The 24,532-nt window shown below is 60.4% G+C and overlaps 2 protein-coding genes across 5 annotated transcripts; one reads left to right on the top strand and one right to left on the bottom strand.

Annotated features, from left to right (window-relative positions):
* Nucleotides 1-201: 201 nt before the first annotated feature.
* On the top strand, nt 202-2,506 carry MTERF4 (mitochondrial transcription termination factor 4). The gene is made up of 3 exons (XM_017826180.1): nt 202-544; nt 859-1,043; nt 1,124-2,506. The coding sequence occupies exons 1-3, from the start codon at nt 202-204 to the stop codon at nt 1,478-1,480; spliced, it is 885 nt and encodes a 294-aa protein (XP_017681669.1). The 3' UTR covers nt 1,481-2,506.
* Nucleotides 2,483-23,978, bottom strand: SNED1 (sushi, nidogen and EGF like domains 1). Of its 4 annotated transcripts, XM_017826368.1 has the most exons (33): nt 23,775-23,978; nt 20,583-20,870; nt 19,975-20,115; nt 19,111-19,273; nt 18,077-18,202; nt 17,840-17,953; nt 16,971-17,084; nt 16,614-16,727; nt 16,406-16,522; nt 16,023-16,148; nt 15,649-15,753; nt 15,100-15,213; nt 14,849-14,965; nt 14,300-14,416; nt 14,105-14,221; nt 13,757-13,870; nt 13,503-13,676; nt 13,216-13,329; nt 12,246-12,359; nt 11,707-11,820; nt 11,512-11,625; nt 10,639-10,935; nt 8,384-8,567; nt 8,185-8,297; nt 7,401-7,679; nt 6,875-7,019; nt 6,482-6,564; nt 5,641-5,727; nt 5,334-5,450; nt 4,788-4,875; nt 4,114-4,197; nt 3,866-3,904; nt 2,483-3,495 (listed from the first exon to the last, which is right to left on the bottom strand). In XM_017826368.1, the coding sequence occupies exons 1-32, from the start codon at nt 23,976-23,978 to the stop codon at nt 3,868-3,870; spliced, it is 4,335 nt and encodes a 1,444-aa protein (XP_017681857.1). In that variant the 3' UTR covers nt 2,483-3,495; nt 3,866-3,867. The 4 variants fall into 4 exon arrangements, with proteins under 4 accessions (XP_017681857.1, XP_017681858.1, XP_017681859.1 ...); XM_017826369.1 differs by lacking the exon at nt 4,788-4,875; XM_017826370.1 differs by lacking the exons at nt 19,975-20,115; nt 20,583-20,870; nt 23,775-23,978 and having other exon boundaries at nt 16,971-17,081; nt 19,111-19,840.
* Nucleotides 23,979-24,532: the final 554 nt, after the last annotated feature.

Genomic DNA, 24,532 nt, shown 5'->3' with positions numbered 1-24,532 from the left:
GGCGCTCCGCCCGCGGTACCGCTCTGCTCTGCCCCGAGCGAGACAGCCCTGCATGCCCGGGGAAGCCGGGCCTGGACGGCCGCGCCGGGCCCTGCTCCCACCCCGGCGCTCCTCCCCGTTCCCCGGCGCTGCCCACAGGGCGGGGGCGGAGCAGCGCGGCGGGGCCTTCCCGCCTGCTCCCCGCGGGGCCGGGCCGCGGCCATGGCGGGGCTGCCGCTGCTGCTGCCGCGCGGGGCCGGGCGGGCGCTGGTGGCGGGGCGGGCGCTCCTCGCCGCCCTCCGGCCGTGCCCCCGCCGCGGCTGCGGGGAGGCGGCGGCGCTGCGGGCCATGGGCTTCAGCCAGGAGCAGGCCCGGCGGCTCCAGGGGCTGCAGCCCCGGCTCGGCCCCGAGCGGCGGGAGGCGGTGGCGGCGCAGCTGCTGCTGCTGGGGCTGAGCGCCGAGGCCGCCCTGGCGCTGCTGGAGCAGAGCCCGGAGCTGCTGCGGCTGCCCACGGAGCAGCTGCGGGAGCGCGCCGAGGAGCTGCGGCGCCTGGGGCTGGACGGAGGTAGGGCGGCGCGGGGAGGACGGGGGGGCGCACCGGGGCCCGGCCCGGCCCGCTGACCCTGTGCCTGCAGGTCGGGGCCCGGCCCGGCCCGCTGACCCTGTGCCTGCAGGTCGGGGCCCGGCTCGGCCCGCCGCCCCTGTGCCTGCAGGTCGGGGCCCGGCCCGGCCCGCTGACCCTGTGCCTGCAGGTCGGGGCCCGGCCCGGCCCGCTGACCCTGTGCCTGCAGGTCGGGGCCCGGCTCGGCCCGGCCCGCTGACCCTGTGCCTGCAGGTCGGGGCCCGGCTCGGCCCGGCCCGCTGACCCTGTGCCTGCAGGTCGGCTGGAGCGGGCGCTGAGCCGCTGCCCCCAGCTCTTCGCCGTGCCCCGGAAGAGGCTGGCGGCGGCCGTGCGGCTGCTGCGGGAGCGCTGCCTCTTCACGGCGGAGCAGCTGCGGGAGGTGCTGGGCACCTGCCCCGCCGTCCTGCTGGAGGAGCCGTGCAGCCTCCACCACCACTTCCAGGTGAGGATCGGCATCCCTCCCCCAGCCGGAGCCTGCCGCGGGGATGGGACTGTGCCTGACACAGCCCGTCCCGCCCGCAGTACGCTTACTTCAGAATGGGAGTCCGGCAGAAGGAGATGGTGAAGGCTCGACTCTTCCAAATGCCCTTTGCCGAGCTCCGAAACCGGCACATCTTCCTGGAGCGCCGAGGGCTCTACGAGACTCCACACAAAGGGCAGATACAAACCAATAACCCAAAACTGAAGGACATCCTTCAGCTCTCGGAGAAAGACTTTCTGGCCAGCCTGGCCTGCTCTACCCTGGAGGAGTATGAGGTCTTCAAGAAGCTGCTGGCTCGGGAGGAGGCTGAAGAGGGGAAGGAGGAGGAAGTGGATGCACTATATGCAGACGAAGATGATGAGTTGTACAGTGAAAGAAGTAAAACAGCCCCAGAGTGAGGAGGTGAGGCTCCGAGGTGCCTGAGCCCTCCCATGCTGGCGCACTCCCCCACCCCATTGCGTACCCATGGGTGCTCTGGGCTCCCACCCAGCATCAGCAGTGGTGGCTGCAGGGCCCCATGTGTGGGGCACCAATAAATCCAGTCTATCAAATACAACACCACTCATTCTTCCTCATTGACCACTGACCAACTACTTAAAAAAATCCAGTTTCCATAAAGTGTTTTTATTTAAAAAAAAAAAAACAAAACAAAACAACCCCCCCTAATTTTATTTCCAAGGCTGTATTACATACTTTGCCAGCTGTGGGGTGGGAGGCAGTGGGCTGCTATGCCAGCTGGCAGCAGGGCCAGGCTTCCTGGGGCTGGGGGCACAGGTCCTGTGGAAACAGGACTGTCCCACGGCAGGGCTGCCTTCACCTCCACAGTCAGTGTCAGCACTGATCTCATGGCTGACAGGGCAGGGATGCAAAAGCTTTCTGACCATGGCCCCAAACCCTCCTGTCCCTCACAGAGAACAGAGGCTGGTCTGGGTTTCCCCTTGCCCTGCTCTCCCAGGTGGCTTCCTCTCCTGCCCTGGGGAGGTAGTGCTGATGTGCTTGCCAGGTAGCTGGAGCAGGACCAGATAGCCTTGGAGGAAAATGAGGCATGTCTCTTCTCTGAGATGAGAGCTAGAGGCAGTGGAGGAGGGCAGCATCACACTGGCCAGTGGGCCAAGGCTTTACCTTGTCTCTGCCACCCACCTCTGCAGCTGTTCCTCCAGGCTGAGCACTGTTACACTGCTCCTGGCAGGAAGAGGGTGGTGGCAGGAGCACTGAAACTCCTAGGCCTGTCCTGCTCCAAGAGCATCTTCCAGGCTGCCACTTGAGACATATGGCTGAGCTACAGAGTTCACTGATGGTAGGTGGGAGGGGAGGGCCTCCCCCGGGATAACCCCACGCTGCTGGGGACATAATGCTCTATACCATAACTGCGATATATCTCTGGTATGTATTAATTTATAATATACACTGTGTACATTAATACACAAATCTATGTTTAACTAGTGTTGTCATACAAACTCACAAAAACTAGGAATGTTTCTAAACTACACTCTTTCTTTGCCTGCCCTGCCGCAGTGCTGGTTCTCTCCTCCACACACTCCACAGCGCTGGTGCCACAGGGAAGGCAAACGCTGGAAGTAGCACAGGGGGATGGCATGTGGGCCTGGCCTTGTCACCAAGCCTCTGCTGTGCCCTGTTGTTGGTGTGGGGGTAGTTACAAGTGTGGTGGCACTGGCATGCCTCAGCTGACAGACTTCACCTAGAGATCACTTTTAAAATTCTTTCTAGGTGCTCTATTGGTTTCTGAGCTGGAAGTTTGGTTAAAACCAGGGATTGTTTACAAAGCAAAGAAAAAAGGCAGGCAGAAGAAGCTGCATCAGTTGCCCCTACTAGAGCAGAGGAAACAGGAATGTGCCTCCACTGTCCATGCTCGCCTCGCTGCTCGGAGCTGCTTACCATTTTTAACTCATCTAGAGAGGTTGGAACATCTCCGAGCAGACTTTTGGGGGCCATGTTTCAGTTGATGGCTACGGCTTTTTGCTCTGCATTAAACTGTTTTATTTGAGGGTTATAGGTAATTTATAACCTTGGATTATGAAAACAGGTTGGTGCAGATGCTGTTGGCAAGTTGCTGGGCTGATCCCTGAGTGGAGCGGGGAGCCCATCGCTTGTGCAGAGTGGCTGGGGGGCCCGAGCAGGGCTGGCCCCCTCGGGGGCACTGGTGCTCAGCTCCTCAGGGGCAGAGAGGCGGCCAGAGGGAGGCAAACCAGCAAAGGCAGTGCTGGGCTGGCAGGGGGAAGGGAGCACTGCCCGGTCTGCTGACCTGGCTGCCTAACAGGCTGGAGAAGAGGGAGAGGCTAACACCAGGCAGGAAGGTGCCCCTGCAGCGTTCAACGCAGTGAGCAGATCTGATCTTCCTGGTGTTCAAAAAGCCCTTAGATGTGGAAAGATGAAGCTTCTACTGCTTTAAACCCTGTGGAGGAGCAGGAGGAAAATTAAGCTGGTGTGTGGAATCCCCCCAAAGCCCTGCAGTTGCCTCTTCCCACCCCGTGCACCCATCTCGGGCTGGGAGAAGGGGACCTGCCCTCTCCAGAGCTCCAGCTTTAGCCTGTGCAGGAATCTCTTGTTCATGAAGCTGCAGAGCCAAGGGGAAGCAGAACACTGCCTTCTGCTCCTCCATCCCAGACACAACCAGGAGCCCTCAGCCACAAAGCCCTCACACCTCCTAAACATGGGAGGTGTGAGCTGGGGGTGTGCCCTGGCCTCCACCCTTCCTCCTCCCCCACTCCCTGTACAAGAACTGCCCCTGCCTGTGGCTGAGGAGGGCTGGAGCAGGTACTTACTTCTATGGCTTCTTCAGTGTGTGACTGTTGCTTGATTTTCTGGAAGAGAACGGAGGAGAGCACCATCAGCCCTGCGCCCCTCAGACATTGCTCACAGCACCGGCATCCGAGCCTTGGTCATGCCTGCACCCTCTCCCAGTCCACCCCAGCCTGAGTGTGCCCATGCATGCTGGGGGCCACCTGCCAGCTGCATCCTCCTGTCCAGGGTCACAGGAAGGCTGGCACGCTCAGTTGTGCTGCTGCTGTACCTGCTGGTTGTCCTCTCGGAACCACTGCTCTCACAGCTCTCCTTGTAGCAGACGTCCTGGTGTACCTTGTAGACTCTCCTGTACCTGCACACACAGTGGAGGGGTGATGTGTAGGGAACAACAGGGACAAGATGTGCTTTTATGAGTGCCGAGGTGGAGTCTGGGTGCTTCCCTGTTTCCTTCCAGGCTGCAGTAGCCAACCTTGCCAGGAATGGGGCTCAGGCCTGAGGTGCACGAGGGCTGATCCTCACACAGCCAGGCCTTTTTGCCTCCATCACAAGGAGACAGGGGGCAACACCAGAGCCTTCCATGCCCTGACATTGCAGCAGGGCTCCCCCAGCCCTCTGGTTTTATATGGAGAGGCAGCCAGGAGCTGGGTGGGATCTGCTGCTGTTTGGGGGTCACGCACACCAAATCCAACCTTGCTGCCATGTGGGTGATAACACCAGTACAGAGCTTTCACTTCAGGAACACCCTGCCCTGAAACGCAGTTGGGAGGCACCCACAGGGGCATGACAGGCTGCTCAGCCTGCACTGGGGAGGGGGCAGCTGCCAGCTGGGGTTGGAGACGGCCTCACACTTGCTCTCCCTTCCTCAAAGCCAAGCCATGGGGAGACATCCCCAGCTCAGAGCACAGGGGGAAGGGGGGAGCACAACCTGCAGGCAGTACTCACAGGTAGTGGCAGGTGCCTCCTTCCCACACTGGGAATGACTTGGTTTCCGAGTACAGCCGTGTGCACGAGTGTGGCACCTTCTTGCAGGCTGCTTGGGGAATAGGAGAGGGGAGCTATCAGTGAGCCCATCCATGGCCCTGCCTGCCTGTGCCCTGTGGCAAGGGGCCGGTGAGGCCCGTCTGGCTTCTCCTTGGCTGTGCTCGAGTGTTGGGCTCAACAGAGCTGACCCACCAGGAGAAGTGGAGCCCCCAGCCTCACAGTGCCTAGGCAACTCTGTGGGCAAGGCAGGGGCCTGGCCTTACCAGACAGAGGTGGAGAGCTCAGCCAAGAGTGGGGAGCAGACCTGCACTCTCACATCTCCCCAGAGCGGCAAGAGCAGAGCCCAGCCCCTCTCCCAGCACGACACTGATCTCTAGTAGAGCCTGGGCGTGGTGGGTGCTGACAGGGTGTGCTGGGTGATCTACGTCCTGGGGAACTCGTGATGGACAGCCACCAGCCTAGCATTGCAGGAGGGAGCTTGGTCCTCTGGCACAGCCTGGCACTCACCCAACTGGCAGAGCCGGCCCTTGAACCCTGGGTAACAGGCACAGTGGTAGGACTCGGCATCTCGGGTGCAGGTGCCTCCATTCCTGCAGGGATTCGTGGAGCAGTTCCGCCCCTCTCCTGCAAAACATGCCTGGCTGTCAGACCCTGGGGCCACAGCACAAGCCCCCAGCATGCCAGGGTGCTCCCAGGGAGAGATGGTGGGCAGGGACACATGCCATGCCCCCAAGGAAGGCAGGCTGGTGCCGAGCACCCTGCCTGTGGGGCCAGGGCTGGGTCCCTGCTGCTGTGGGTCTCCCCTGGAACTTACTCTTGCTCTTTGCCTCATGCAGCTGCAGTGCCAGACTGTCCCGGCTGGACACCTCCGTGTTCTCCAGCTTCACTGGAGCCTCTGGCTCTGGACAACAAGATGGTCAAATGTCACCTCCAGGCCAAAACCAGACCCAAAGGCAGCCCCTCCAGGGGACCCAGCCTGCCTGCAGTACTGGGGCACTGGCCAGGCCTGAGGCACTGCTTTAGCCCTTCACAGTTGCCATCCCTAGAATTGGGGTGATCCCCTCACCCCTCCTGGAGGGCTGTGGGACACAGAGTCCTGCAGAGGCAGGGGCAGAGCCAGGATGTGCAGCAAGCCCAGGTTTGCCCTCAGGTGTGCCAGGCTCCTTCCCCACCCCATGGCGTGGGGTTCCCCAGCCTGCTAGAGTATCTTGGGCTGGCACTTGTGTCCCTGGTCTTCTGGGGATGGAAAATGGGGGGTTAGGCTGGACTAGTGAGGGGTTTCTCACCCAGGTGCCCTCCTCGGGTGCAAGGTTGTTATTGGCAGTGGGGACTGAGGCTGCTGGGCAGGCAGGGGCTGTGCTGGAGGGCTGTGAGGCCACTGCCTGGGCAGCCGTGCCACAGTCAGTATTGCCTCCCATCAGTGAGGGTCACTCTCTGGGCTCCCCTCCTGGCTGTGAGTCACCCCTCTTCCCTGGCAGGGGTCTAGCAAGCAGGGCAGATGTTTGCCTACCCAGAGCTGGGTGAGAGGGCTCCACCCTCCTCTGTGGCTCCCCCAGCCCTACAGCAGCCCTACAGCAGCCACTTCACCCTGGGGGAAGGTGCAGGAGATAGCACTGGATGACAGGATCAGGACAGAAAAGCAACGGAGCACTTACGTGTCTTCACAGTGATGGATTTTCCCAGCACAGTGCCAAACCTGGCGCTGATCCTCCCTCTGCCATCCACCAGCTCCGTGAACCTGCGACAGGAGAGCGTAAGGGTACAGGGCACTGCAGGTGTCCCAGCCTCACACGCTGGGGTTCATGGCAGCTACATGAAGCAATCATGGTGACATCAGGCTCCATGCGAGTCCTGGGGGGGGACCTGCTCAGAGAGCAGGGCCGGCCTGGTTTAGGGCCCCAGCGGGTGGGCAAGAGGCTGTGCTCCAGCAGGAGCACAGCTTGACCCTGTGGATACCTGGACATGGGATCTGGGAAAAGAGGCTGGCTCTGCCTAGTGCTTGTGCCGAGTGCTAGTGGAAGAGCCAGGAGTGCTGGAGCAGTGCCTACCTGGGGGCTGGTGAGGGCTCCTCAGCTGTGTCATGATCTGCTAGCAAGCGGAGCTCGGGCAGGAAAGCTGGGGGCAGCCTGTTGCGCAGAACCCGGGGGTGCCCAGCTTGACTCCACCGTCTCTCCGGAGCCACATCCCTCTGCACTGCAGACCAAAGGGTGAGCCGGCATGAGCCAGCACAGCAACCCACCTCCCAGCCAGTCCCATCATCCCATCCCATCATCCCCAGGCTGCCATTTAGGGCTGTCTGGCAACACGCCGACACTCTCCACACACTGGGGCTGCAAGTGCCCATCACCAAGCTGTCACTCTGCATCTGCCCTTCACTAACAGGCAGCACCTGCAACCCCCATCCCTCTTTGCAATGGGCCTGTATTCTGTCTCCACAGCCTGCTGCAGACACCCAGTGCTGGGGCAGCAAGGGCTCTCTGTTGGTCAGCTGGTTTACCCCGACAGCCTGCTTCCTTGTCATCCCACTGCCTCCCTTGTGCTGCAGCAATCCAGCAGAGACCCACAAGCACTCACAGGTGGTGATGTAGAGGTGGGCGGGCTCGCTGTGCACCTGGCCCTGCTCCGTGTTCTGCACGGCTGTCACGGACAGGCGGTACCGCTGCCCAGGCAGCAGGTCCCGCACCGTGTAGGACACGAGTTTCCCATTAGGCACGTAGCGGCTCTTGACACTCTGAGCAGTGGTGACGTTGATGATGTACCCCTCCATGGTGCCAGTGGGCGGCTGCTCCCACACCATGGACACAGAAGTGGCAGTGACATGTGAGGTGGTGAGGTTTTGCGGGGGAAGAGGCCCTGTGGCAGGCAGGGGGTGGGAAAGAAAATGGTCAGAGCTGGTATCTTTGAATAGCCATTGCCCCACTTGCTCACACCACCTTACAAGTGTACCAGGCCCCCAGGTTGCCTGGCACTGCCCAGGCCAGCCCTGAGCTCTGCTCCAGCTGCGGGATGCACTGGGAGGGGATGTGCAGCCCTGGGTCCCTGCCAAGACAGGCAGAGCCTCACTGCACCCTGGCACACAAGTCTGCCCTTGTCCTCTAGCTGTTGGACAGCAGGGCATGAATCTGGCCCACATGGGTGCTGCATGGGGCTGAGCTCATGCTGGTCTCAGACAGTGAACAACATTTGGCAGGGGAGGACATGCTACTACCTTTCCTGCCCTTCCCAGGGTTGTCTGCACACCTCTTGCCTGCTGTGCTGGCCAGACAGCCTGGCAGCTCCCACACCTTCCCCTCCTCACAGCTTTCCTGCCAAGCCCCTGCGCCTACCAAGCTGGGGTGGCAAAGGTAATCCCACTCACTCGTCCACACGTGAAAAGGGGCTGTGGACACGCTCTCTGAGGGGTGGTCTTCTGTCCCCAGGCCACTCAGTGTCGTGACATGGACGATGTATCTCTCTCCTGGCTGCAGGTCCCTGTGGAAGAGAAAGGTAGGGTGGGAAGGGGTAAGCAGGGCAGCCTCGGGGGCCAATGCCCTGGCACCCACCACTGCCCCACTCACAGGAAGGTATATTTGGCCACGCTGCTGTTCAGCTCCACGGTGCGGCCTGCCAGGTCCCCCAGTTGGTGGATGGAGACCCTCACCCTACTGACAGTGGAGTGCTGGAGCCGGTGGAGAGCCCACTGCACCGTGATGGCACTGGCTGTCACATTTGTGATCTCAAAGCCTTCCACCGGACGCGGTCCTGGCCGGAGCAAGCGGAGAGGACTGTGGTCATTATGGGTCACCTCATCCCTTCCCCATGCGCCCCCAAGGGGGGTCCTGCCTGCACCTCTGGATCAGCTTCCCCCGTGGAGCTGCTCAGTGCCACCTGTCCTGCTGGACTCATGCTCTCCCATCCTCACTGCCTCAAGGTAGGGGGGAGGCACATCCATCTGCCTGCCCACAGGGCCTTGTGCCACCCGAGGCACCCCTGAGGCTGTCCCACCGTGGCCCCAGCCTGCCACCACAAGCTCCAAAGGGGCCATAGTGCCCAGGCCTGGCCCTAATCATAGAATCATCAGGGTTGGAAGATCATCCAGTCCAACCATCCACCCAGCACTACCACTGGAACCCCTAAACCATATCACCCAGTACCAGATTCAGGTGCCTCTTGAACACCTCCAGGGATGATCACTCTACCACCTCTCTGGACAACCTATTCCAATGCCTGACCATTCCAACAGTGAAAAATTTTTTTCTAATATCTAATCCCAATCTCCCCTGTCTCATCTTAAGGCCATTTCCTCTTGTCCTCTCACTGTAGACATGGAAGAAGAGACCAGCCCCCACCTCACTACAACCTCCTTTCAGGGAGTTGTAGAGAGCAATGAGGTCCCCCCGAGCCTCCTCTTTGAGACTAACAAACTCAGCTCCCTCAGTCATTCCTCTTAAGGCACATTTTCTAGACCCTTCACAGGCCTTGTTGACCTTCTCTGGGCATGCTCCAACACCTCAATGTCCCTTCTGAAGTGAAGGACCCAAAACTGAACGCAGTGCAGCCTCAGCAATGCTGAGTACAGGGGCATGGTCACTGCCTTAGTCCTGCTGGCTACACTACTGCTGACACAAGCCAAGATGCTGACACAAGCCATTGGCCGTCTTGGCCACCTGGGCACACCGTTGGCTCATACGAAGCCTGCTGTCAACCAGCACCTTCAACTCCCTTCCTGCTGAGCAGCTCTCGAGCCACTCCTCCCCAGGCCTAGAGCATTGCAGGGGCTTGTTGTGACCCAAGTGCAAGACCCAGCACTTGATCTTGCAGAACCTCATGCAGTTGTCCCAGGCCCATTGATCGAGTCTGTCCAGGTCTCTCTGCAGAGCCTTCCTACTCTGGTGCCGGTCTGCAAATCCACTGAGGGTGCACTCAATCCCCACATCCAGATCATCAATACTGATGTTAAACAGGACCAGCCTCAAAACTGAGCCCTGGGGAACACTGCTAGTGACTGCTAAGCCCATGGCACACTCCAGGGGGCCATTCCAAGCCTGGCTCCCGCTGACCAACCAGCATCCAGCCCTGGCTTGAGGCCCCACAGGATGCTGTGCCCAGCATCATGCTGCTATCTCCTCCCCTGTGCTTCACTGGGTCTCAGCCAGCTGTGAGGGATGTGGCTCACAGGCCCACTACTGTCCTCCACTCCCTAAAGGCCACCTTTCCTAAGTCTAATCCCCTCCATCCTGCTTGCCTTTGATTTCTACAATCCCTAGAAAGCAGGATCACAGCTGCTCTGCCTCTCCATGCCCCAGAGGCATCACTGTGCCCCTTCCCTCCACCCATGGAGCAGAGGTCCCTGTCAGCCTCTGCCCTCACACGTCCCCACACCAAGCCCAGTGGCACGGCAGGGTGACTCGCCCATGGCACTCGTTGTTGGCAGAGATTGCAACGCTGCCCATCTTGCCTGGGGGCTTCTCCAGCTCAGCCAAGCAGCACTAGGGGTCCATGCCACCCTGGGCACAATGACAAGGAGCAGCACGGCCTGGTCCTGATAAACAGGAGCCAGGAGCAGTCCCCGCTGCCAGCTCCCTTACAGCCCCTGGACAGGGTGAGCCACAGGGGGTCCATCCCCTTTTACTCACAGCAAAGAGAACAACAGTTCTCTGTGCCGAGCGCTTTCCAGAGGCCCCCGGCTGGATTTGAGGATCTGCACCAGCAAACCCACCAGGTTTGACACCACGCTGGAGCTGACGGCAGGCTGGAGGTGGTAGCACAAGCCCTGGCACCTGCGGGGGCTGCATGTGCTCACGACCGTGATCCCCCCAGGGACGCTACTCACTAGTGCGCGTGGTGAGCATGACGGGCCTGCTGATATCATTCTTGTTGTTCACGTTGCGTTTGACTGAAAAGACAGAAATATTGTAGGCTCTGCCGGGGGTTAGTGCCCGCAATTGGTGGGCAGAACGACTTCGGTCCACAAAATCTGTCCTGCGGTAAGAGCCGTCGAGGGATACGTACGTCACGGCGTAGCCGTCAATGAGTTGCCTGGCGGCTGCGTCCTCAGGTGGGTGCCAAGAAATCAACACACCAGTGTCCTCCACCCTTTCCACCTTTAATGAGGTTGGTGGCAGCAATTCTTCAGGGTGTGAGCAAAAGCAAAGGGGAAAGGTAACGCCATGAATCTTTAGAGAACAGACCCCGGCAGTGAGCGGCAGAGCAGCGAGGGAGGACAGGGCTGTCACTGTCTCCCTTGGCACACCTGGCAGGGGCTCTGTGGGCGCAAGCCACCCCTGGCCTGGTGGGCATGGGAGGAGCCAGGGTGCTGGGAGCACCCCCTGGCATCACTAGCGGCCAAGCACTTGCCACCATGGGACAGGGCGAGGGGTCCTGGGGAGGCAAGTGCCAGAAGGCTTCCCTCAGACACCTCAGCCTCCCCTCCTGAGGGCATCTGAGGGATTGACATTGCTGCAGGGGAAACTCGTCCCCAGCGTCCTGGTGCCAAGCCCAGCGCCTGTGGCAGCGACTCAGCATGCCAGCACCCACCCATGGCATTGGTGGGGCACGGGCTGCCCCCCCAAGGCGAGCCCCCAGCCCTGTCTGCCTCAAGGAGTGCTGCTGGTCCCGGACGTTGAGCCCCTTGTGGGTGGTTGGCACTGCCGGGCTGGTGTCGAGCCCCACACCACATCCTGGTGCCGCTGCTGAGGGCCTTTACCTTTTTCGCAGCTCTTGCCTGTGTAGCTGACTTTGCAGGTGCAGCTGTGGGTGCCATTGCTGGGCAGGCAGTAGCCTCTGCTCCCGCAGGGGCTGGAGAAGCACGGGTCACTGGCTGTGGGAGAGGTGCCAGGTTCAGCAGTGTCAGCAGTGCCACTGGCCCCGCGGCCACCCTGCGCTGCCCTGCCTGCCTCACCTGTCTCACAGTGGTAGCCGAAGAAACCTTCTGGGCACACACAGAGGTAGGAGCCCCCATAGCTTTCACACTGCCCTCCATTTCGGCAAGGGTCTGACTCACAGGCGTCCACTTCTGGAGGTGGAAGGAGGCCAGCAGTGAGCAAGGCCCCTGGCCTGCCAGCAGGCAGCTCCCACAGGCAAGCAATGCTGACTGACCCCCGAGGGGGATGCAGGGCAGATGTGTAGCCCAGGGTTTGGCACAGCTGGGTTGTACACTGAATCCCCTCCAAGCACCGTGGCGGACACATCCCTTGGCAGGGGTGTACACACTGGAAAGGGAGTCTGTAAATGGCAGACACCTCATTCCTTGCTCCTTCCCCATCAGAGCAGTTTCAGCTCTGCCCCCAAAACCACAGGCAAGGAAGTGAAACAGTGAGTGATGGCTTGGGGTCAAGGTGTCCAAGACAGTGACCAGCTGCCTGGCTTGGTACTGGCCCTGGCCATGTCCCAGTGCCCAGAGTCCAGCCTCCCACTGCCTTGGGAAGAGAGAGTCCCTACCTGTCTCACACTGGGTCCCCAGGAAGCCCTCAGGACAGTAGCAAGCAAAGGACCCGGGGAGGTCCCGGCAGGTCCCGCTGTTCTTGCAGGGCTGCGACTGGCACTCGTCAACATCTGGGGACCAGAAGAAAGACACCTGCTCAGCACTGAGACAGCTGCTGGCTGGGGACAGGGCTCAGGGAGGCAGCGCTTCTTCAACAGGGCATGGACCCTCCCCATGACACTTGGGTCCCAGTGGTCAGGAACATCCCTGCCCCTGGATGTCAACTGCCTCACGCCTGCCCCTGCAGCAGGCATGTGGAATGGGGACACTCCCTTAGGGACACCTAGTGGTGTGGGACTGCACCAAGAGATCCCATAGGAGGTCTGTGGCACGTCCCCTCATCTAACCTCTGACAGATAGCCCACCTTCTCCTACCACTGACCTCCGCTAGGCCCCAGGGAGCTGAGCTGGATCCACCACCCACTCTGCTGCCTGCCATCCCCTTCAACCAGCACCCATATGCAACCACAGTCACAAGCATACATGGGAGCACAGCCAAATACACGTGACCTCAAGCTGCTTTCCTCCCCACTTTGTGGTTGAGAGCTTTGGAGCCACACAGGGAACTTCCCATCTGGGCCCCAAGATCTGGGGCTTCTCTGTTTGGGCTAAACATGCATCAGGAAAAGTCATTGCCCTGCCAGCAAGAGAGATGCCCACGCAGCATCTATTACCGAGGGACATAGCACTCATGCCCCCACAGTCCTGCCTGCTCCTCTGCCCAACCAGGAGCAGTGTCTCTCCACTGGAAAATCCCACAGCTGTTCAGAAGCCCTGGGAGAGGAGCCCTTGCCTCAGGCTGATCCAAGCGCACACAAGTGCAGGTAGCCTGGCTCCTGGTCATGGAATTCACAACCCACTGGGGTTTTCCAAGGGTTGAGGATTGAGGAAGGGACTGACTGGAGCATGCCTGGCATGGTCTCTTACCCAACTCGCAGTGGTGCCCAGTGTAACCTGGCTCACACAGGCACAGGAACGCAGCGACACGGTCCTTGCACCGGCCACCATTCAGGCAGGGCTGGGACTGGCACTCATCGATCTCTGCAGGCATTTGGGCACGGGAGAGACAAGGTGAGAGACATGAGCACAGGGCAGGGGTCCCTGGGAGGGCAGGGGACAACTGGAGTACATGTCCTGGGGTCACCAACCCACAGTTGTGACCACGGCCCACTGGGATGGTGCCTCAGGGCTTGTCCACTCCCCAGCATCCTCACCGTCACATTCTGGGGGGTCGCTCCAGACTCCTGGCATGTGGCAGACACGGGGGTGGTTGTGCTGACTGAGAGTGTATCCCAGCTCACACTGGTATTCAGCCACTGAGCCCACCTTGGTGGAGTTGAAAGAGGCCTGGGCATGCTTCACATCGCTGGGGATGCCACAGTCAACCTCTGGGGAGAGACAGGGGATGAGTGGGGCCCCCAGAGGCACCCCAAGTCCCCAGCTGGAAGGGAAAGCTCAAGGCCCTTACCAGACTGGCAGTGCTTCCCTACATAGCCCATGGGGCACGTGCAAGCGTAGCCCCCACCGAGGTCCTCACAGGTAGCTCCATTCTCACAGGGGCTAAGGAAGCATGGGGAAGGCACTGGAAGAAAAGCAGAGCAAAGAACGGCTGCTGCAGAGCTGGCAGAGCTCAGAAACCAGAGTCAGCCCCCTTCCCTTTCCAGTAGGGCACAAGGAAGAGTTGCAGCACTTCAAATTACAGGAAAGGGGGCTTAAAGCAAGCAGTGAGGTTTGCTTGCTGCTATCACGGCCATCAGGCCAGTCAATCGCCCTCCCCCTGCAGCCGCCAGCACCGGCACTCCCTCCTCACACCTACCAATCTCGCAGTGCCGCCCGCTGTAGCCTGGGGGACAGTCACACTTGTACTTGCCGATGTAGTGGAAGCAGGTGCCCCCGTTCTGGCAGGGCCCTGAGGCACAGGGGTCTGGCTTACCTGGGGGCACAGGGCAGGCATGAGCCTAGTGGGCCAGCTGCCGCCTCTCGTCCCCGCAGGGGAGCCGGGGGGCCGTACCGATCTCGCAGTGCTTGCCGGTGAAGCGGTAGGGGCAGGTGCAGTGGTACTCGCCATCCGCCTCCCTGCAGGTGCCCCCGTTGCGGCAGGGCCCTGTGCTGCAGAGCCGAGGTTTGGCTGCAGAGAGAGCGCCGAGAGCGGTGGTCACCCGGAGCCGCCGCCTCCCCCCAGCACCCCACCAAACCCTTCACTGCAGGAAAGCTGAGTGCATCCGGGGCCCAGCAACGCCACCAAAATTACACCCGTGCAGATGCATGCCGGGGCCTTGGGGCCCATCATGCAGGCACATCACGCCAGGAGACTGGCAGCTGCTTCCAAGGGCAGAAGCTCAGGCATGTAAAAAAACTACAACACCGATGGTGTTGTACAGGAAACAACTGTATCAGCTGCTGCAACTGTTGAGTGTCACACAATGCTCATCTACCCTGCAGGATGGGATGGGATAACCTGCACCAGTGTCCAGCTCTGCAAGCAGCTGCCCAGAAAGGTCTAAGCTCTTTTCCCACCCCCTGCCAGGTGCTGGGGCCACAGGGAGTACTGTGCAGGTACCTTTCTCGCAGTGCGTGCCAAGGAAGCCTCGAGGACACTCGCAGACGTACGAGTCGTCATGAACCTTGCAGGACCCCCCATTCAGGCAGGGCTCTGAGTCGCAGGGGGACGGCATTGCTACAAAGCCAAAACACAGGGCTTCACTGAGGACATATGGCCAGGGACACAAGGGTGGCTCCCCCACTGGTGACGGTGCTCCCTGCTCACCCCCACCCCAGGGCTGCTCTCGCATCCCCAGGGATGAGCCTTACTGTGGTTGGTGCCGTAGTCGGTGTGGCAGACACAGAGGTAGCTCCCGCCATACTCCATGCAGTACCCGCCATCCGGGCACTGCGTGTTCATGTTGCACGGTGTCGTGGTGACTTCTGCAAACACACGGTCAGCGCCAGCCTTCCTCAGCCAGTGGCAGGAGGACACCCAGATGGAAACAGGGGTTTCCTAACTTTGCAGGGTCCAATGAGATGGGACAGACACTCTATACCCCATTGCACAGACAGTGCGAGTGGCAATGTCCAGCCTGGATGCCTTTGGAGAGGGAGCACACAAAGGCTGCGACTCCCTACCCATTCAAGGGAGCTGGGCTGGGGCAGACACTGGGAGAGGCACAGCTCAAGGGGGACTGATGGAGATGGAAGCATTGCCATCTCACCAGGGGACATATTTCCAGGCTCAAATTCACTGTATGCCCCTGGCACTGTGCTAGGCTCAGGCACGGGCAGTGTCTCCTTGCTTGCTCACAGCCTGCCTGGTTCAAGCATTCCGAAGTGAGAAAACACAGTGAGCAAGAAGCTTTCACCTACCAAATTCACAGAGGAGACCAAAAAACCCAGGAGGGCACTGGCAGATGGTGACGTTCCCCTCCAGACAACTGCCCCCATTGCGACACTCACAGCCCTCCGAGAGCTCTGCAAGAGAGGAGATGGGAGCTTCCCAGGACCTCTCCTGCTTGTAGAGCTGGGACAGACAAGCAGCCTTGCCAGATGCCACCCACAGGGGAAGCTCAGGTGGGCAGCAGCCCTGAGGCCCCCAGACATCCAGGCACAGCCTCATTCAGCAGGACAAACCCGCTGTTCTGAACAGGCTCTCTGGAGCTGCCGCTTCTCCCTCTCAGGAGGATGAAGGCTCCCCTTGCAATCCTGAACCCCGCTAGCAAGACCCCTCGGTTGGTACTCACGGTCTCGACAGTCCTGTCCAGTGTAGCCCTCCCGGCACTCGCAGACATAGCCCTGCTCAGTCTCCAGGCAGCTGCCCGCATTTTGGCACGGGTGGGACAGGCAGGCGCCAGGCACGCGGGGCCCGCCTGCGAGGAATGGGGAGGCTGAGTCAGAGGGGTCCAGCCTGGGGCTGGAACACCCTCTGTTCTGGGGGTCCCGCTGGAGGCCCCAGCACGGTCAAGCAGCCCCACAGGAAGGAGTTCCCTCCCGGCAGCACCACGGCCCACCAGTTTCAGCAGTGCCTATGACTGACACAGCCCCTTTGCAGCCATTTACCCCTTCCTGCCCGGCTCCCCTGACTGCAGCTCCCATGCCAGGCTGGTCAAGGCACAACCCCACGCACCATACTGGCAGTTGTTGCCGTAATAACCCGGGGAGCAGGTGCAGATATAGCGGCCAGGGCGGATGTAGTTGCACGTCTGTCGATTCTGGCAGCTCCGGTCCTCGCAGGAAGACGAATCTGGGAAGGGGAAAGCAAAGGAGTAAGCGATAAGGTCAGCAGGACACAGGGGACACAGTCCCTGGCATGGGTCAACCTGGGGCACAGGCACCTGTCTCGCAGCGCTGTCCCACGAAGGGCTCCAGGCACACACAGGTGTAGTTATCGACCAGGTCAATGCAGTGCCCGCCATTCAGGCACGGGCTGGACTCGCACTCGTTCACCTCTGCAAGGGGAGGCCAGAAGAGATGGTCAGGTCATGTGTGGGCACAGCCAGCTCATCCAGTGCCTCCCAGCCTGGATGATGCTTGGGAGAGCAAAGGCAACAGATGAAAAAACATCCAAGCCACTGGCAATTCTCAGCGTTCCCGTCCCAAAAATATGTCCAGGAATGAAGCTGGGTGGGAAGGCAGCTTGCCAAGGTGTGAAATGTCACCATCTCCACTCTGTACCTGCTCCTGCCACCCACCTGTTTGGCAGTCCACCCCTGTGTATCCTGGCTGGCACAAGCATGCCGCTGTCCTGTTCACCACCTGGCAACTCCCACCATTCTGGCACACCCGGTTCTCACAGGGTGATTCTGCTGCAGAGGAACATCAAAAAAAAAAAAAAGGGGGTGTCAACCCAGGTGTGGGACCAGCACATGGCACCCTCTACACACGTGGTGATACCGGGGCCAAGCAGAGAGCATAGCTCAGAGCCACCAGTGCACCTTCTGTCAGGAGACAGTGGCCATGTCCCCAGTCGTGACTGTCCCCAAAACCCTTCCTCAGGCAGCTCAGCTCTTTCAGCCCCCTGCACTTCCTGGATGTCAGTGTGCTGCGCTGGACATTTCTCCCTCCCTCCCTCTCTTCCCCAAAAGTCAACTCCCTTCTCGCCTTCTCCACTGGCATGGCAGCTTGATGGGAGCCAAATGCTTTGGCGGCACTTCCACAGGCAGGTGGAGGCCAGCAGCAGGGGAAACCGGTCACCATGGCCCCTGCCAGGGACTGGGAGGGTCCCTGCTAGCTTCGAAGGGCTTGGGACCAGAGCATCACCTGCAAAAGCAGGGCCTGCAAAGCTTCTGTTTGAGCACTGACCACCGCTTTTCTCACTAAGGGCGTGGTGGTAGGAGAGTGCTGGCGGCAGTGCTGAGCCAAGCCCTCAGAAGAGTCAGCAGCAGGAAGGGCTCATGGCCAGAGAAAAGCTTCCTTTGCCTTCAGCAAGCTGAAATCCAAGCTGGCTGTCACAAACTGCTTGAGCTCAGCAGCTACTGCAGGAGCTCTGGTCTGAAGAGCCCTCCCCAAGAGCAGCAGTGCCCCCCAAGCCCGGGGTCTCTGCAAATGCTGCACTGCTCACCGGTCTCGCAGTTGTTGCCTCTGAAGCCTGGTGGGCACCTGCAGGTGAAGCTGCCAGCACCATTGAGGCAGGTGGCTCCATTCTGACACGGGTGGGAGAGACACTCATCCACATCTGAAACAGAGCCCCAGATGGGGACAGGAGCTCAGGGCAGGGGCACAGCAGGGACACACAGACTGCCAGCACGCAGCAGTGACAGTGGGAGCAAAGACCTGCTCCGTGCAGCAAAGCACTCACCAACATGGCACCTCTTCCCAGTAAAGCCAGCCAGGCAGGAGCAGGTGTAGGAGGGGTTCCCTGTGATGCAGTCCTCAATACACTTCCCCCCATTCAGACAGGGCCGCAGTGTCAGGCAGACAGAGGCTGTGGGGACAGACAGTGCCCCTCCATCAGCCCCTGCCCTGACAGGGCTCACCCGCCGCCTTCCAGCCACACCAGTGCCAGGGTCTGTGTCTGCACCCACCCGGCTCCCTGGGGCGCTCAGGGAGCCCACAGGGCTGCCTGCCTGATGGCGGGGCAGGGTCTGCTCCTCAAGGGTTCCCCTGAGACAGGGGAGCAGTTTTATTCCTCCTGTGCAAGGGGGAGAGGCTGCACGCAGTTTGCCTCACTGGCTGGGGGGACACAGACATGACCTCACCCATCCAGGGCAGAGAGAAAGGGGACAGGACAGCCCATGTACAGCAAATCCACCGATAACACAAGACGTGCAGATCACGTGTGGGAAAAAGTGGGGACGAGGAACGGGAGGCCAGCAGCTCCACGGGGGATGTGTCAGGACCCCTGACCCCTGGGGTGGGGACCGTGGCCCAGACGCTGGCAACCTGGCCCCACGTGGCAGACTGGCACTCAGCAGCCCTCCGTATGGCTCAGCCCAGCCCTCCTGGGACTGACAGACATGTGCACTCCCCAGGGGTGATGGCCCCTCGTGCCCTGTCTGGCAGCGGGCTGGTGGGGTCCCGCCTGTGTGCATCATCTCCTCCCCAGCCTCCCTCATCGCTCCCCATAGGATCTTTTAATCTCAGAAATCTTCCTCCCCTCCCCAGTTGTTCTCCCAGCCCCCTCCCAGCCCCAGGGCACCCACAGGTGCCATCCCAAGCCACAGCCAGTGCTGAAGAAGGTCCCCTCCACGGCTGCCTCCCCTCTCCCCCCAAAGCCCTTCAAGACATCTCTTCCACCCCGCGGAGGTGGGGGTTGAGGCAGGGAAAGATGGGGCTGGAGAACAGTGTGGGGTTGGGTTGGGAGTTAAGTAAACCTAACTGCTGTCCTCTTACTTGTATTGCTGCAGCCCCCCACTTGCACCTGGGCATCATCGATTCTGAACACCCAGCGCCCGGGGATACCCACATTTGTCGTCATCTCCACGTCAGCGATGTCATCAGTGCGGGATCCAGGGATGTTGAAGTAGCGCTTTCCATCACCAGCGTTAAAACCTGCCTGGGGGGACAAGGGTAGAGGGTAAAGAGACATCACTAGTGCATGGGGGAAGGCAGCTGGACTCATCTCTCCTGTCACTCGGTGCCACTGGTGGCACTGCTCGGACCAACTGTTCCCTTCCACATGCCACTGGCCAGCGCTCAGCCCTGTCCACATGCTGGGACCACAGGGGGAAGTGGCTGCCAGGCCTGCTTAGTCTCTCCCCCAGCATTCAAATCCCATCCACTTCCTCTCCACCTGCAGCACCCTGCCTGCTTCAGGCTGGCAGGCAGGGAGCCAAGCACAGATCAACTGTTGGTAAATTCACACATCCAAGTGGGTACTGGGGTTTTTGCGGGTGTGGGTGTTGGCTTTTTCTCCCTTAAACACAACATACAGACGGAAGATATAAAAATACAAGCAAAAGCTATGCTGGCTGTGGCAGCTGCTCTTAAAGGCTGAGGTTAGGAAGGAAAAGGGACTATGAGGCAGCAGCCAAGGCAAAGACCTGTGGTTTTAGGATAACAAAGCCCCCTGTATGGTCTCAGCTTTGGGAGCCAGAGCACACACAGATATTTAAGAACTCTGAAGAGGGGAGGGAAGGAAGAAAAAAAAAAAAAGCAGGGGCAGGTTTTCCACCTCCAAAAAACCCGACCAGGAGCCGTGAGCTCGCAGGGCAGATGTGCTACTGAGGAGCCCCAGGGGCCATGTTCAACACTTACCTGTGCTGCGATGCCACCAAGCCCGGCAAAGTCCCCCCCACTGCTGGCGTGCATACCCGTCGTCCAGGTGATGGACTCATAGTTGAAGATGGTGAAGGAGAGCTTGCCATCCGTGATGAGGACGATCTGGAAAGTGTTCACCTGCAGCAGGGAGGGGAAAAAAGCAGTGAGGAAAGATGAACTGGTCAGAAAATACAGTGACAAAAGGAACATTCTGCAAAGGGTTGTTTCTTTGACCCCAGTCCTCCTCTGTGAGAACAGGCACTTGAGTTTAATGATTTTTAATTCTAATTCGTTGTGATCACCAGCCAGAAATCTTGCTTCTCCTCCCAGGAAAATGGGGGGAAATAAGGATATCGGGCATCTGGAAGGAAAATGGCACCTCGCTGCTGCACAGGAAGGTGGCCGCTGGTGACATAAAGACTCCACGTGGCACAAAGAGGAGGGCTGGTATTGCCAGGCCACTGTTGCTCTGTCACAGCAAGGTATTGCGATTGAGCCATCCCGGTCAACTTAGCCCTGCCTCCAGCTCCATGACGCACGTGGCAGGAGCCACACCACCGTGGAAGGCACGGACCTGGGGTGGCTGCTTTGCCCCAGTTACTCACTGGCGAAAATGAGCTGCCCCCGAAGAAGGTGACTCGGTACCAGGTGGCAATGAAGACCCACTGTGCAGAAAATCCAGGGAACTCAGGGAAATACTGAGCAATGTCCCTGCTCGCTCTCTCCAAGATGGGCTGCTCCGTGCTCTCTCGGTAGTACACATCGCCTGCCCGCCGATTATCCACGTCCGCCCAGAAAGCGGCAACCACACGCCGGTCCTTGGAGATGGGGAAGGCCACCGGTGTGAACTGGGAGACCTCCTTCAGGAATGAGATGATCCCGTTGTTGTTTACCTATGGAGAGGGATGAAAAGAAACGGATGGTCACAGCTGACTCCTGCTGCCGGCAGGAATCCGTGTTTTAGAGGTGCTTTCCATTTCACCTTTCTCTCCCTCTCCCCTTTCCACAAATATTGGAGCATTTCCCCTTCCTGTCCTTAGAAGCAGAGATGAGACGTGCCCCGGCACCCACAACACCCGCAGTCCCCCACCCCGGCCGCCTGCTTGCTGGAGCGCAGCTGCAGGCAACGGCCCGAACAAACCGAGCCCTGTTCTTCGGGCCAGAGGAAGGGGAACAGCTGCGAAAACTGCAGGAGCCCAGCGCTTTAAACAAACAGTGCCCAGTGCACGGGGCCATCTCGCGGCAGTGCTCTCGGCCGCGGCGAGGGGCCAAGCTCACTCCCTGCTCTCACGGCTCACATGCAGCCCAGGGGGCTGGGGTCTGCAGCCAGGCACCACTGTGACCCTCCTGGCAGGGGAGTTGTGCCTGAGCCATGTGGACACTGGCCCAGGATGTGGGGAGCCTTGCTGGGCAGCAATCCATCCACCAGCATGCACAGCACTCCGAGTGAGCCAACGGGCTTGTGGTCCCCAGGTGACCAAACGCCACCACCCCATGCAAAGGCCCCAGTGCTTCAGCAGGCTGCTCTCATTAAAGTGGGGGACAGCAGACCTCTGGAGTGAGATCTCCGAGCTGTTCCTCAGCACTAATTAACTGGGACAGTTATGGTTGGCCCAGGGATGCATGGCACAGGCCGCTGTCAGCCCAGGTAAGGAAGTTGGAAATAGCGGGTGCTGCTGCCAGCAGTGCTGCCTCACAGCTTACAGATGCAGCAGGAGTGAGGAAGAGGAAGAAATCCCCTGCCTGCCTGAATAGGCTGTGAGGGGGGCAGGGATCAAAGGGAAATGCTCTCACCCCAAGCTCCCAAATTCCCAGGAGGAAAACTCTGCCAGCACTCTGCCACAGTGCCAGGCTCAGCAGGGCAGGCAGCTCCCAACTGCTCCATTCCCCAGCCCTCAAGTGACAGTGGGACAGGCAGGAGCATACAGCCCCCAGCCAAGCTCTCCAGTGTACAATGTCTGCCTCTGGCAAGCCCCCAAGCTGCAGGGTGGGAAAGGGGGGCATAGTGCAGGCAAGAGGCTCTCAAGTGGAGAGAGCAGCTCTAGCACGCAGGGGCAGGCACTGGTGTCACACTCGCGGGCCGACAAGGAGCCAGGAGCCAGCATCCCCAGGAGCCATGTGGAAGCCAGTATGCCTTCACCACAGCTGCCAGCACAGCCAGGCAGGGGAGCAGGGCTGAGCTGTGATGGCCTTGTACAGCCCCTAGGGAAGGTCCCCAGTCCCCAAGGAGAGTTCCTCAGCCCCTCCATTCAAACACTGGGCAGTCCTCACTGTGACTAAGGGAAAGAGGATTCTGTTTTCCCAAAGCCTCCGTAACCCCACTGTGTCTGCAGAGGAACATTCTTCCCTTGATTAAAGCAAGATGGGAGAGAACCAGAGCCAAAAAGGGCTTTTTTTGTTGTTGCTGGGTTTTGTGAAAGAGGAGGGGGTGGAGACAGCCCTTGAAGACAGAGATTTCCAGGTGAGCCCAGCCCTGTTCCAGTCCCCCCGGACAGCAGCTCCCTTGGGCAGGAGGGCCTCTGCCACATGGACTCCCACGCTGGGGGCAGGAAAGCTGGCTCTCTGCAGAGCCAGGGGGGTCTTGGCTCAGGGGAAGGGAATGTACACCCTCTGACCTCTGCAGCCCCTCCAAGACCTAGAGCTGCACTGTGGATCCTGTATGAGACAACCATCATGTCACCTGGCTTCTCACAGTCTCTTCTATCCTCCCACGGTGGTCCATGCCCCAAGCCCAGGTCCCTACCATTTGATGGCAGGGCTGGCACTCTGATCAGGGGAATAACACCACCAAGCACACTCTGTGCTGAGCCAAGGCAGTGGGACAGTACATGAGCCCAGCTGCAGGATGGCACCAAGGTGATGCTCAGCCCTCTCCTCCATCTGCTGGGTCTGGATCATCAGTCAGTCCAGAACAAACCAGGGAGAATGGACCAGGAAGCTGAAGGATTCACTGTGCCAGGTGGGAACTGGTGTGGGGAGCCCAGATCTCACTCCAGGACACAAGGCAGCACCATCCAAAAGACTCCATGGACAACCAGGTACTCAGAGTTGCCCCTCCACCTGATGGCCACAGTTGCTGGGGATATGATGGGCCAGGCATGACTCGAGCTCTCTGGCCACAATCCCCTCCAGGTAAATTGGGGGCTGCAAGGAGTATGTCACCAGTAGTCCCAGGAGCCCAGTGGGCACAGGCAAGGGAATGGGATGTGCCAAATGGGCAGCCCAAAGGGCAGGCATGTTTATTCTGCATCACACTCAGAGCCCCACCACTGCCCCTAAGGGCCACCAGCCAGGGACCACCATGCCAGGGCTGCAGCACACCAACTCCAAGCTCTTGCCCACCAGATGTGTCCAGCTCCCTGCTGCCGGGATCCCCCAGCATGTCAGCGGGCCAGGCCCACAAAGTATGGGTATGCAGGTACTGCTGGCTCCAGCCAGCACTAAGTTCAGGGTCCTCACTGCAGGTGAGTGCTTTGCCCAGGATTCCCAGCACAGCGGGGCAGGACCCTCGCTGGGGATCCCCCCACTGAGCCAGGGGTCCAGCCTGCTTCCCAAGCCTGGGGCCCACCGCAGCGCCCTTGGCACACCGCTAGTCCTCTGACTCTTCCAGTTAAGTCGGGACCATTTGATGGCCCCCAAGGAAACTCAGATTCATCTGAGCAGGACAGGGAAGAGGAGAGGAAGAGGAGAAAATAAACAGGAGAGAGGGAATAAGAGGGTATAGGAGGAAACAAATAAGAGGGAGCACGTAGGAGGAAACAAGGGCAAATAAGAACAAATAAGCCGAAATTACTCACATAGAGGCCGGTGTGCCCCGCACCAAAGAAGGGGAAGGGGATGGAGAGAGGCCGGAGCTCGGAGCCACCGTCGTCCTGCTTCCGCGTGGCGGCGTCGCCCTGGGCCGGCCCGAAGGGGTAGAAGTCCCCTAGCGGCACCTCACCACCGGCCCACAGCCACTCGCCCAGGGCCACCAGCACGGCCCAACCTGCCAGGACCCGCATGGCCGCCGGCAACGCCGCTCGCCTCTCACGGGGGCACCAGCCACCGAGGCATGGCGGGGAAAGGGAAAGGGGGGGAAAGGCAGGGCAGGGCAGGGCAAGGCAGGGCAAGGCAGGGCAAGGCAGGGCAAGGCAGGGCAAGGCAGGGCAAGGCAGGCGCTGCCCGGAGCGGCGCCGGGACCGAGGGCGCGGAGCGCGGCGCGAACCCGCGCCCAGGCAGCGCAGGGCCTTCCCCGCGCCGGCCACGCCCCCGCCTCATTTGCATAGCTCGGGCACGGCCACCCAATGGGCGCTCGGCGCGCCGGGGGGCGGGGCCAGGGGGCGGGGCCAGGGGGCGGGGTCCCCCCACGGGCGGCGTGGGAGGAGGGGGAGGGGGCGGGGGGTCAGCGCGGGGGGCACCGCAGCCGGGGGTGACCCCGCACCTCCTCCCACATCCCCCTCTGTCCCCCGTGGGGCACCGCAGCCGGGGGTCACCCCGCACCTCCTCCCACATCCCCCTCTGTCCCCCGTGGGGCACCGCAGCCGGGGGTCACCCCGCACCTCCTCCCACATCCCCC

This window comes from Lepidothrix coronata, unplaced genomic scaffold (assembly GCF_001604755.1).
Source record: "Lepidothrix coronata isolate B3197 unplaced genomic scaffold, Lepidothrix_coronata-1.0 Scaffold125, whole genome shotgun sequence".
Taxonomy (NCBI): Eukaryota; Metazoa; Chordata; class Aves; order Passeriformes; family Pipridae; genus Lepidothrix; species Lepidothrix coronata.
The sequence above is the reverse complement of the archived record's forward strand: the minus strand, read 5'-3'. Positions and strand labels throughout refer to the sequence as shown.

What these genes read in the sequence shown, in the direction of transcription:
- MTERF4 (XM_017826180.1), top strand. Translation starts at nt 202, where the DNA reads ATGGCGGGGCTGCCGCTGCTGCTGCCGCGCGGGGCCGGGCGGGCGCTG. An exon ending in GCGCCTGGGGCTGGACGGAG is followed by an intron (nt 545 to 858) that starts GTAGGGCGGCGC and finishes CTGTGCCTGCAG; the next exon opens with GTCGGCTGGAGCGGGCGCTG. An exon ending in GCCTCCACCACCACTTCCAG is followed by an intron (nt 1,044 to 1,123) that starts GTGAGGATCGGC and finishes TCCCGCCCGCAG; the next exon opens with TACGCTTACTTCAGAATGGG.
- SNED1 (XM_017826368.1), bottom strand. Translation starts at nt 23,978, where the DNA reads ATGCGGGTCCTGGCAGGTTGGGCCGTGCTGGTGGCCCTGGGCGAGTGG. An exon ending in CCACCTCTACATCACCACCT is followed by an intron (nt 7,020 to 7,400) that starts GTGAGTGCTTGT and finishes TTTGGTCTGCAG; the next exon opens with TGCAGAGGGATGTGGCTCCG. An exon ending in TCCGAGAGGACAACCAGCAG is followed by an intron (nt 3,905 to 4,113) that starts GTACAGCAGCAG and finishes GTTCTCTTCCAG; the next exon opens with AAAATCAAGCAACAGTCACA.